Source organism: Bubalus kerabau, chromosome X (genome assembly GCF_029407905.1).
Source record: "Bubalus kerabau isolate K-KA32 ecotype Philippines breed swamp buffalo chromosome X, PCC_UOA_SB_1v2, whole genome shotgun sequence".
In the NCBI taxonomy this organism is placed as follows: Eukaryota; Metazoa; Chordata; class Mammalia; order Artiodactyla; family Bovidae; genus Bubalus; species Bubalus kerabau.
The window spans coordinates 147,485,322-147,498,403 of record NC_073647.1 but is presented as its reverse complement, the minus strand read 5'-3'; the positions used below and the strand labels follow the sequence as shown (position 1 = coordinate 147,498,403).

Below are 13,082 nucleotides of genomic sequence, written 5' to 3'. Positions count from 1 at the left end.
ATTAGTTCAGACTGATCCCAGAGAACTACTGTGACATATGACTTATACATATTTTTGGTACAAATTATGCATTTATTACTCTCAAGTGCATTATTTAAAATAGTTACACATGCAAATGGTGGTCGCTGATTTGCTTAACAGAGATCTCAACAGACTCCACTTTAGACCTACAAAAATTCATTTATAATGAACATGTGAGATACTAAAAAAAAAGAAGATACTGCTAAAGTGTTAGAACACATTTTGTAGCCTGATTATCCTGTTTACCAATTGGTGTACCATCTTTTTAAAAAAATAGACGGTGGACAGTAAAATGTCAGCAGAGCTTATTATAATTATGAATTAGAAGAGTCTGGATTATTAGGGCTTAGTGTTATTAGATATGTTAAAATCTGTAAAATACTTCATGGTCCATTAATGGTTAAGACATTTCTATATATTATCACTATTGAAACCTCTGTGGTCATTGTCATGGCTCACCTCATCAATGGCCACTGCCCTCAGTAAGAGCTCACTAAGTTGAATTGATTTTTGGCTGTGTAATGTGATAGACACTGTTTCTGTTTCCTCTTTTGTTCTCTAGGCTAATTTTGTTGCATCCTTTTAGTACCTTAAAATCAACACTTGGGACATAGAACCATTTGCAGGTCCATGGACTCATGCTAGACACATACGTAATTTTAGACAAACTGCATGTTCTATGATACAAGGCATTTTGAAACAGGGGTCTGAATCCAAGAAATTTTCATTTCCTGTTCTCAGTGAAGGATAAATAAGATGATGATAGATTAATTTTGGTCTCTATCACCCACCATAACATGGTCCCCGCCCCCGCCCCTGCCCTGCTACCCATCACTGGCTACTCCTTGAAGGAGTAGCTAGTCCACCAGCCAAGCAACACTCAAGGTAAGAAAGCAGAAATATCTTCAGTCTTCAGCTAGTCCCAGGGCAAGAGTCCCAGCAGGTTTTCCTGTTCTCAGGACAGTTCCACAGATATAAAGGATGTATCTTTGGAATAAGAAAGATCTCCATGAACTGCATTCGATTTGAGCAAACAGACTTAAATAGAACCATGCTTAGCAGCACTCCCGGGGTACTTAAAAGGTCTCCCCTCCCCAAAACAAACACAACTGTGTTCTTCTTTTAGAAATGCAATAAATTTGTGATGTTTAAAACAGAAGCCGAGTAAATGGTTTTAAAGCATCATCTTGTTAATGGGATGAGTATATAATTACAAAGAATGACAACTGAATGCATATCGTGTTCTATAGCCATGTGCTGATAGGCACCAGTAACTATGTATTTGCAACTAATAAGCTTAAAACATAGTATATGGGATGTGAGTTGCAGTGGCAGAGCCCTGGGTCGGTTCTCAGTAGGAAAATGGGGAAGATGCAGTAACAAGTCAGCTGAGAATCAGGCTGTCCCATGCAGTCAGTTCTGGGTTACCTGGCCTTTGGGGAAGAGAGAATATTGTTGAGGGGTCCAGGGAACCAAAGTTTAACATTTAAGGAAGTCAAACTCATGGCAGTTCATTGTTCTGGGTAGAAAATGGAGTGAAGTGCACCGCACATCTCTCTTTTTGGAGTAGGACTACCTTTTCCTGATGATTTCAGGTTATCTACATGAACGGTAAACATCCTACTGAGCTCTAAATACCACAGTCTCCTCCAAAGAGGTGGGAAACATTTAACAGGCCTTTGCCTGAGTGCCCTCGTTGGTTGAAATGTTCCAGCATGTTCTGCTTTTCTCCTCCCACTTAATTTCTGCTCTCCAGGGCTTATTGCTACTTCATTTATGTCACTATTCCTAACCTCTGACATTTATCTTTTCTACATCTCTCTGCCAACTTCTATTTTCTTTTCATACCCAACTTTTTAAAGATCACAAAAGCTTTGCAATGTACAAGAAAATACTGAGAATAGTAAAACAAATACCAATTTATCCACTACCCAGAGTAAAGGAATATTTCTTTTCTTTTTCCTACATTCTTTGCTTTTTATTTCTTACTTAGGGCTCCAGCAACCTTTGACTTAACAGATATCCCCTAGCCAAAGAGAGCAGCATTTTTTTGCCTCCTTTTTCTGTGGGGGAAGGTTACATTAAGGTTTATAACCTCTTTGTGTAATTCTAATGTAGATGCTTAAGTATTAGGTAAGTGGGTTCTTACTGTTTAATGTGATTATATTGGGAATTTAAGAGTAATGGGAAGCGGTTATAGAGAAATATAGGAATATTGCCTAAATATCAAGTGGATCAATTCCCTTTGGGACACACTAGCAAAGATTCTCATTTCTGGAAGCCTTATTTTTTAAAAATTATATCCCAGAATCAGACAGAGACTGCAAAACATACTTTTACTGCCTTGAAATTAGTAATTCTACTACAATGAATATCCTGATGTTTTAGAACAATCTAAACACCAAATAAATGAATGAACAAAATACGTAAATAAAAGAGAAGGGAATTCTTACAGAAGAATGCCAATGAATAACTGAAGAAGAAATAATGGAATTAGGCAAATCATTTTCAACCATTACAATAATAATATTATTATTTGGGCAAGCATCATCAATGAATACTGAAATGAACAGGTGAAATGATAAAAAGGGAGTTGCAAAGTGACTTTCTGCAAATTACTTATTAACTAGAAAAGGGAAAGTAGTAATTTCTGGAAAACATTATTTAATGTTTATGTTGACAAGAGTCAATGTGTAAAACTTCCTAGGAAAAAAAAAGAGTCAGTGTGAACCTTACCACAGAGGGGACAGAACGATACCATGTGCTTCCTGATACAATGCACTACAGAGGGCACGGAGTTACTTGAGTTGCTTTTCTGCCCCCAGTGCAGAGCCCCATCTAATCACGAGAAAACATCAGAGAAACCAAAATTGAGAGATTTCTACAAAATAACTGATCAGCATTCTGTGAAACTGTCAAGGTTGGGAAAATTAAAGAAAGGCTGAGGTAAGGCATGCTCCAGATTGAAGGAGACTAAAGTGACATGCCAACTAAATACAAAATGAGATCCTGGAGTGGATTCTATTCTAGAAAAAATGGATATAGAGGACAGTTTTAGGACAATGGGCAAATTTTGGATATAAACTGTAGATCATATAATGGAAATGTATCAGTGTCACATTTGCTTATTTGGTTAATTGTGTAATGATTATATTGGAAAATGTCCTTGTTACTACAAAATACACTGACATATTTTGGGGTAAATGAGTATGGTTTTAGTAACTGACATTCATATGGTTCAGAAAAAATATTGTGTGTGGTGGGGGGCGAGGAGAATGTGTGCACACACTGAAGATAGAGTAACGTGGTATAATGGGAATAACTGGTGAATCTAGGTGATGGATATGAAAGAGTTCATCTACTACTCTTGCCACTTTTTCACAAGGATGAAATCGAAATCAAGTGAAAATTTAAAAAGCACCATGGAACTTTACTCAATATTTTATAATAACCTATAAGGCAAGAGAATCTGAAAAAATATATATATATATACTTTATATATATATATATATATATATATATAAAACTCAATCACTGTGCTGTACACCTGAAACATGATATTGTAAATCAACTATACTTCAATTTAAAATCAAAGCACCATGGAATCCTTTTATAATACATTAAGCTTGGGGGAGGTGAGGGACAAAGAGAAAGAAGATCCCAAATGAAAGAATTCAGGGAGGAAAACCCCACAGTTTATTCATCCCACAATGTTAGTATGAAACATGTCCCAGTTATCACATACCTGAACATACAGATACTCAAAAGCAACTGGATCTCGCCTTAAAAGGTCAATTGGATCCTTTGGGACAAAGCTGATTCGGAAAAGACATCTCATCTTATGGGAGCTGGGCCTCTGGGTGACCTAGAAGAACAGACCAATGACAAGACTCCTTCAGGGCTGGCAGAAAGGTCTGTGGGCAGAAGCGAAGGCAGCTTTCTCCAGACACTGAAGAAGGAAGTGGTTGAGGTTATTTTAGTATCTATCATCCATACTCATTCCCTGAAAACTGCACATACCTATGACTTAGGTCATGTTCCCCCACAGCAGTCCCTGAAATGAGTTTCAAAAAGGAACTGCTCCCAGGAGAGGCCAGTGAGGGAGGAGAGGAAGGATGTCAGACAGCAGAGGAACCAGCTCAGGTCAGCCCAGCAGAGATGGCTGTGGGGTGTCCCGGGGAGATTCTGGTGGGAAACTTACCCCATGGATCCCCTGGGTGCACAGATAAGTCACTGGTTTTGGCCTCTCCCAGGGGGATGTGAATTTCCAGGTATGGATAGGATGGGTGCCAGCGGTCTGAGGGCAGTCCTCTGAAGATGCTGGCTGTTATAAGTGTCAGTCACACACTCAAGGGAGGCTGGGGGCAGGGCACAATAGGAGCCCCGGGGGAAAAGCGCAGAGACGGTCCACTACTGTTTATTACCGCATACCACTGTCATGGCTTTCTCCCTTAGACTCTAGGATGACTGTAGCAGTGAAAACGTGACAGTGACAACTTGCATGACATCCAACTGAAAGGCTGGGGGACAATCGTTCTGGCCCAGTCACTAAATCTGGAGTCCAGAAGTTTCCAAAACTACCCCAATTTCTACTCTCATGATTTGTTCAGATTGTTCAAAGGGGCTGAGAATATACCATAGGTCCTTCAGGGTTAAGGACCGTGAATCCTTTTGAGTTGCTTTCCTTTCCCCTAGCATGCTGTGTGACACCTACTAGGTCTTAGTTTCTTAATTCTTTCTGTAACAAAAGGGAATCAGTCAATGGACAGTAGGTGATTCACATACAGCTGAATGAATGAAAGACACTGGACTTCAAGAAAACAGGTAAAAAATAAAATAAAATAAAATATTTAAAAAAAGAAGGTAAATTTAACTTCCCTTAAAGAGGAGGTCAGTGCAATGAAACTAAAAGCGTGCAACATGAACCCACACACTTGTTCGACTTGCAGCTTTCTGCATCTGGGTGTCCGTTCTGATGCACTTGCATGCAGTTTCATGCACTTTAACTACTTTTCTGCAGCAGAAAAATCTGGCAAAAAAAATGTCTGTGGACTGATATTTAAAAGTTCAAAATATGATGGGGATTTCCTTGATGGTCCAGTGGTTACAACTCTGTGCTTCCACTACAGGGGGGCACGGGTTCAATTTCCTTAGAGGAACTAAGGTGGGGCATGCTGTGCAGAGCGGACAAAAAGTAAATAAATAAATAAAAGTTCAAAATAGGGAGTTTCCTGGCTTTCACTGCCATTGCGTGAGTTCAGTCCCTGTCAGGGAATTGAGATCCTGCAAGCCATGCGGCGAAGCCAAAAAAAAAAAAAAAAAGAAAGAAAGAAAGAAAACAAAAAGAAAAAGATGTTCAAAAGAAAAATACTATTAATAACAGCTTTATTGAGTCCCTGGCTTCCATGCGCACACACTCACATACACTCTGAGAATCTACATTGCTGACTCTGCTATACAGAAGAATTTCAAAGGAAAAACATCCCACATGTAAAGGTACACTGGGCATCCTGAGAACCAGCTTTCCAGCTGTGGGCAGGATTGCAAAACTGAGTGAACTCAGGAGCCCATAAGCTCTAGGCTGGTCATCACTGGCTGATCATAAAGCAAACCAGGATGGAGGATATGTGGGACCCTAAGAGAGCTGGGTGCTGGCAGGGCTGCTGTTGCATGTAACAGTGACGTCACAGGGGGTTTGCCAGAAGATCTGCTCTGATGTTAAGTCAGGGGTCATCGTATCTCTGGCTCCTTTAATTAGTGGCGGAGACTGGGGTTTGATCCCTGGGTTGGGAAGATCCCCTGGAGAAGGAAATGGCAACCCACTCCAGTATTCTTGCCTGGAGCATCCCTTGGACAGAAGAGCTTGGCGAACTACTGTCCATGGGGTCGCAAAGAGTCGGACACGACTGAGTGACTAAGTCTCGCTTTTCACAATCTGTGCTGAATTTTCCATAAGCCACCTTGAGTCTATTTTTATCAGTAGTAGGTTACACTAGTTTTGGGAAATAAATGCTGCTGCTAAGTCGCTTCAGTCATGTCCAACTCTTAGCGACCCCATGGACTGCAGCCCACCAGGCTCCTCAGTCCATGGGATTTTCCAGGCAAGAGTACTGGAGTGGGTTGCCATTTCCTTCTCCAATGCATGAAAGTAAAAAGTGAAAGTGAAGTCGCTCAGTCGTGTGGGAAATAAATGAATGGAATGCAAAAACATGCTTTAGACTCATTAAAAATGGCAGTCCATAAGAGTTAAAGTCTCTAAAACAAGCGAAAACCCCAAATTCTTGGAAATTTTAGGTAGTATGTAAATAACAATATTATGTTCTAGATAGAAGTTTAGTGTCAAACTGCTAAAAACTCAGGTAGACTTGCTTAGCAGTTCCTTGGGGGTTTTCATCACAGGTAAATGTTTTAAAACAATTTTTGTTATTGGACATATTTCTTATACTTACTCCTCCTTTCTGTCATGCCTATAAATATTTTACAGGTCAAGTTTTCATATGTATTGAATTCAAAGGCGTATAGCCAATTTGTTTCAGGATATTTACACTACCAATTTTCTGTCTAGAGAGAATATTCAAGTTTCAGCACTTTGTTATTAGTTCTGATGAAAGACAAAACAAAGCCTTTTTTAGAAAGATAAGGGAAGAATCATTGTTAGAGGGTTTTTGTTTCCTTCTAATGTTTTAAGAGGAATTTAAAAATTGGAGATCAACCTGGAATGAGAAGTTATGATTACCTAGCATCAGAAGAGATTTTTGAAAGAATCTCTAGGTGGTAGATGGAAGTTCTGGGGGAAGGCAGGAATATCAAAAAGTTGTGGGAGGTTTCCATTAGACTCATAGTAACTGGCTGTCCACCCACATCCCTTTGGCATTTACTGCTCCAAGGTGAAGGCTGGTACTGCAAACACCTGTGACCATCTGCCAGTCCAGGGCAAACGAGCACAGCCAGGGAGTAGCTGTCCTTGGGAGAAGCCCACCCCCAATTATGGACAGGATGTTAGCAGACAAAACCCCAGTCCCCTTTCCCCTTGAGGGGGATACCTCTGAGGCGTGCTCTCTACTGGTTCCCAGTGTCCCCAGTGGGACTGAGCTCCAGCTGTCCACAGTGGGAACTGGCTTGAAAACATTCTTTAGTGGCAGCCCCTTATCCCATTTCCCCTCCTATTCCTCTCCCAGTATTTCCCAGTGTCGCCTCCCAAATAAACCACTGGAGTCTAAATCCTTGAAGGTTGGCTTATGGGGGAACTCAACAAAACACTGGCCTTTCACATATGGGGTTCTGTACATCAGGGGTCAGTCCCCTATACAGTGAATATATCAAGGGTCATTATCCAATAACGATGAAGAATATATCAAGGGTCATTACCCAATAACGATGAATATATCAGGGATCATTCCCCTATAATGATGAATATATCAGGAGTTGTTCCCCTATAATGACAGATGTCATTCCCCTATAACGAATAAAGAAGTCATCTGGTTCCAAGCATGTTTTGGTATAATAACAAACAATAATAAACAATTAGATGAGATTTAAAATATCAACAGGTAGATAAAAATAAAAGGTCAAGTTTAGAGAGAGGAATATAAATGAACACAAATACTGACTTTGTAAGAAAGTCATCACATTAAGTTTTACTAAATTGAAAGAGGTGAGAATACCTCCAGGTCCTGATGTGTGGCTTTTAATTGTGTGACAACCAAAAAGCAACTAAGCGTGATGACACTTTTTGCTACTCCATCCATGTGGGGGTGACTTGACTGCCTGCCTCTCCTGGTGTCTGCTCACACCCCTGTCCAAAAAGTCCCCTCTTCATTGAACTCTCCTACATAAGAGATATTTGGTGAAATCCCTTGTACATCCAACAAAGACCACGCCTGTGTGGAATCACAGGCAAAGTCATGGCGCTGTGCTGAGTTCAGCAGCAAAGCAGCCTGCCTGGCTCCCCAGCTAACAGATGGGGGTGGCACCTTGGTGACCAGGAGCTGGGACACATTGAAAAGTGAAGTCACTCAGTCATGTCCAACTCTTTGAGACCCCATGGACTGTAGCCCACTAGGCTCCTCTATCCATGGAATTTTCCAGGCAAGAGTACTAGAGTGGGTTGCCATTTCCTTCTCAGGGGGATCTTCCTGATCCAGGGATCAAACCTGTGTCTCCCGCATTGCAGGCAGATGCTTTACCATCTGAGCCACCAAGGAAGCCCCCTGAGCCACCAGGGACACATTGGTGGGTCACATATTTATAGTGGGCAGGACTGGGTCGGGGATTTCAGGCTTCCAAAAAAAAAAAAACTCCGAGGTAGGCACTCAGAACTTAAAAGAACGAAATATGATTTGGGCTTCATTTAAATAATCTCAGAAAGCATTTCTTTTAATAGTTTCTAGAGATCAATTAGCCACTCCAGTGTTCTTGCCTAGAAAATCCCATGGATGGAGGAGCCTGGTAGGCTGCAGTCCATGGGGTCGCTAAGAGTCAGACACGACTGAGCGACTTCACTTTCACTTTTCACTTTCACGCAATGGAGAAGGACATGGCAACCCACTCCAGTGTTCTTGCCTGGAGAATCCCAGGGACGGGAGAGCCTGGTGGGCTGCCGTCTATGGGGTCGCACAGAGTTGAACACGACTGAAGCAACTTAGCAGTAGCAGCAGCAGCAGAGATCAATTATCGGAATAGGTGAATAAGTCATTACCATCACATAACATATATTTCTGCAGAGCCACCGCCCCCAGTGAGTCACTGCTGAGCCTTTGACAATTCTGCTTGTGAGAGCAACTGACAGTCTATGAAAAATTGACGAAAAGGGAAACATCACCTTGAGGTGTAAAATCCATTATGAATGCCAGCACTTCCTTTAGTGGGGCTGCCCAGGGCTGTGGGGAAGGCGCTGAAAAGATTCAAGGACAAGGGAGCTCGGGGCTGGGCGGCCTCTGCTCGGCCGGGCAGCGTGGACCACAGGCAGCATTCACGCACCTGAGTTAGGGTCTCCTGTTCATGAAGCAAAAGCAGCTTTGTTCCGGCCCCTTCCGTCCTCTGCTCCAGCATGAGGGAGAAATGTTCGATGCCTTTGATGGAGAGCTTCTCTTGAAGGGTTAAGATGACATCCTTACAGAGGAAACATTGAAGATATGTCATCAAAATCAAGGTAGTCCTTTTAGATTCCACATATAAATGACCTTATATGCAAAACAGAAGCAGACCCGCAGACATAGAAAACAAACTTGTGGTGATCAAAGGGGAGAGGGGGGAAGGATAAATTAAGAGATTGCAATTAACCTATGCACCCTACTATATATAAAATAGATAACCAACAAGGACCTAGTGTGTAGCACAGGGAACTCTGTTCAGTATTTTGTACTTATCTCTAAGGGAAAAGAATCTGAAAAACAATATACATAGAAATATACATATCTATATTTCTCTATATAAGTGAATCACAGTACTGTACTCCTGAAACTAACACAAGATTGTACATCAATTCTACTTCAGTTAAAAACCAATCCAGGTACCCTCTGGAGTTAGTAGTCAAGATAGCCAAGGAGTTTACCATGACTGAAAAGTGTACAAATAGGCTGATTTTTCTGTTTTGTACGTTTGGTTGATTCTTAAGCTTGATGCTCCAAAGACCCCCCGAAAGATACAGATATGGGGCCTTCTTTCTCTGTTTGACCTTTTCCTGGCCAGCCCCCACCCCAATTCTTTATGGACTTGAGACACGGAGAGGCAGTCAGGTGCACGGCTAGAAGAGGATTTTACCTATCACCTAAGGTCTTAGAGAGCCTGGCCACAGATTGTGCAGTGAAGTTGGCTCAGACACCCTCATTCTAAATGGGGAGGCAACTGAACCACCCCTGAAAGCAGTCTACCCCAGGGCTTGGCCTGCAGGCCAAATCCAGCCCACCACCTGTTTCTATAAAATAAGTTTTGTTGGAACCCAGTCTCACTCATCTCTTTATGTATGGGCTGCTTTCGTGCTCTGCCTGGGCAGACCTGAAACTGGTGGCAACAGAGACTGTGCGGCCTGGGAAGCCCAAAATATCTGCTATCTATCTGGCTCTTTACAGAAAAAAGAAAAAGCTTGCCAACCCCTCTGTAAGCGCACATGGTGGTGGTAAGGAAATGGGTGGTAAGGAAACGGGTTCTGCAAACAGTCGGGTTTCTACCCTGGCTCTCTTCTGTATCCGCTGGCAGCTTAGGGCCGGTTACTTCACTTTGAGGTACCTTAGTGTCCCTGTCTGTCAACCAGGGATCATAAAGATACCTGCCGCAGAACAGATAGCAGGACTATACGAGTTCATACATAGACAGCACTGATTACAGCACTGCTTGGCACACAGTTAGGGTATCAAGTTGATAAAAGAAATTTTCACATAATGAGGTCTTAGGAAGTCATTCCAACTTATGCATGAGTTAACCTGAATTTTGCTAACTCGAACAGTCTGTCTGTGGCCTATCAAACATTGTGCACCTGCTTTAATTATTAAAGTAAAGGGCCCATTGACCAGAAGTCATGAATTCCCAGGTTAAAAATAAAGATGAAATGTATCCTTTCCTGGGATGCCAATGCTGGTCTTTCTTTGATGATAGGACTCCCTACTTGGGTGCCAAGGCCAGATTGACTTGTTGTGTACATGCTGGTCTGGGTTTGTTTTGAAATCCTGAAGCAATGTATTGCTGACCTGTTTAATGTTCTTTTTTTCTGACAAGATATAAAACTGTGCTGAAAACCATGATTTTCCTAAAGCATTCTGGGAAGCTGGCTTCAGGTCTATAGTCCTCAGTTTGCCTCAAATAAAACTGTTTTCTATTCCGATTTTTGATTGTTTATTATTTTCATCGATGTAACAATATACGTATATCAGCTTCTATTTTAAATCTCTGAGGAGGGTAGAATGAACAAGCTGTGTCAGTAATCCTTTATATGATTAAACACTTATGATCAGAAAGGTGTTCTATACACAAGCACAAGTGTACTGCAATGCAAACAAATGTCATCAACCATTACTTTTTCATGTACTTGAAAACTAGTAAATGATCTCTCTTCAAATATAATTAATACTCAGATGCTGAAAATCCCATAGAGCAGTGGTTTTCCACCCTGAGATTTTGCCCCACAGCAACATTTGGCAATATCTGGAGATACTTTTGGTTGTCACACTGGGGTTGGGGATGCTATTAGCATGAAAGGAATTATTTGATCCAAAGTATCGCCAATGTCAAGAGAGAGAAACCCTGCCATAGAGAAAAAAAATTTTTTTTAATTGATCTTTTTTGAGGTTTTGATTTTTCTCTGTGGATCTTTTTAAATTTCCTCAGGGTCCTTTAAAACAAAGATCCCCATAACTACTCACCAGGAAAAAAAAATCATTCAACAAAAATTCCATGACTAATACTGAATTTCATAAAGGGATTCTCTTTCAGAATTTTTGTTCAAGCCTCAGAAAAAAACAAAACCAGCCTCTGTGTGGCAACACATCCTTTATAAAACATTTTCCTGAATCACCCGGAAGGACATGTGATAGCAATAACATTACCCTATTGTAAATCTGTAAGCAAGAATTTTGGCAATTTTTCTTAAACAGTGTCATATCCCTTTCATACCTATACTATTTCCATTTTATGCCTACCAGTCGGCATCTATTGTGATAATAAGGCTATTAGGCACAAGCTAAGATAACTTTAATTTGATGTGAATTCTTCACATTGCTCCCCATCTTCTCACTGTCATCTGCCATTCTCAGGGAAATCAAACTTCGTCTGGGGTGGCTTCCTATAATAAAGAGGCCAGAAGGAATTAACAACAGGGCTCTCTCTCTCTTTTTTTAGGGCTCTCTTTTAAATTTAGATTTATTTCAGTTAAGAAATGCATTCAAATCTTCACCCATATCTTCAGATGGGTAAGGGGTCCAATGGCAAGGAGCTTTTCTGACCAGTTGGTATCATAGAACAAGACACAGTATCAAAGGGAGTATCTCTTTGGAGTTAGGTCAGGGGTCTTCAAACTAGAGCCTGGACCTTTCATTTCAAATCTGGCCATGGCCATTTATTTACATATTATTATCTGTGTAGTAAAAGATTAGTCTTGACTAAAGAAAGGTTTGCTTCTTTGCCCCTGGCTCTTGGGAGGTAACTTTTAAGCTCTTGGCAGGTCCTGCTTGATAGGGGTGTTTTTGTTCATTGGGGAGTCTTGGGCTATAATGGATAGTCTATGGGATTTATGGTGGGGATTTATGGGTATGGGATTTATAAATGGGATTTATGGTGGGGGCCTTGAGTCATGTGCTATCAGCTTATCTCTGGAGGGTCAGGGTACTAAGGTCAGCTACACAGGTGGGCAGCTGTGTTTAAGTGGCCAATCCCCAATAAAATTTCTGACCATCAAGGCTTGGGCAAGCTTCCCCGGTTGGCAGAACTCTGTGCGTGTTGTCATAGGTCAGTGCCGGGAGAAATAAGCATTGCTGGCACAACTTCATTGGGGGAGTATGGCTGCGAGCTCTCTGGCTGCTCTCTGCTGCCCTGGGCACCTTCTCCCCTTGTTGATTCTTATGTATAGGCTTCCGCTGTAATAAACTGTAACTGTGAGTATACCAACTGGCTGCATTCTGTAAGTCCTTTGAGTGACCTTCTGAACCTACCTGTCTCTGACTGCTTTCATGGCACAACAACTGAGTCAAGTAGTTGCAGCAGAGAACAGCTGGCCCACAGAGCTTAAAATATTCACTCTGTGGTCCTTTTCAGGAAAAGTTTGCTGACCTCTAAGTTACTTGATCAATAATTGGAGTCACATCTCCCCATAAATTGATTTTGAGAAGGAAAAAAAGGAAAAGGACTTTTTCAGTCATCACCACTTAAAATTAGCAGTCTTATACAAAGGAAGTTAATATTTCATCTGCAATGATTTAAGGGTGATTTAAATGCTCCATCATCAATCTAATATTGTCTGCTCTATTACCTGCTAAATCACTACCTATTTAAAGCAATTCAGAACAAGCTGCTTGTGGTAGCATAGCAATAAGAACGCATGGCAAGTTGGCCTTGGCAGAAGTGATTCCACT

At 41.3% G+C, this 13,082-nt stretch overlaps 1 protein-coding gene across 1 annotated transcript in view; it reads right to left on the bottom strand.

Moving 5' to 3' along the window:
• Window positions 1-13,082, bottom strand: part of FRMPD4 (FERM and PDZ domain containing 4) — a 213,964-nt gene that overhangs the window by 22,814 nt on the left and 178,068 nt on the right. Inside the window, exons 8-9 of the mRNA XM_055563177.1 lie at window positions 9,001-9,132; window positions 3,767-3,886 (exon numbers count right to left, since the gene is read on the bottom strand). Of these exons, the coding sequence (XP_055419152.1) occupies window positions 3,767-3,886; window positions 9,001-9,132 (252 nt within the window). The remainder of the gene's footprint in view (window positions 1-3,766; window positions 3,887-9,000; window positions 9,133-13,082) is intronic.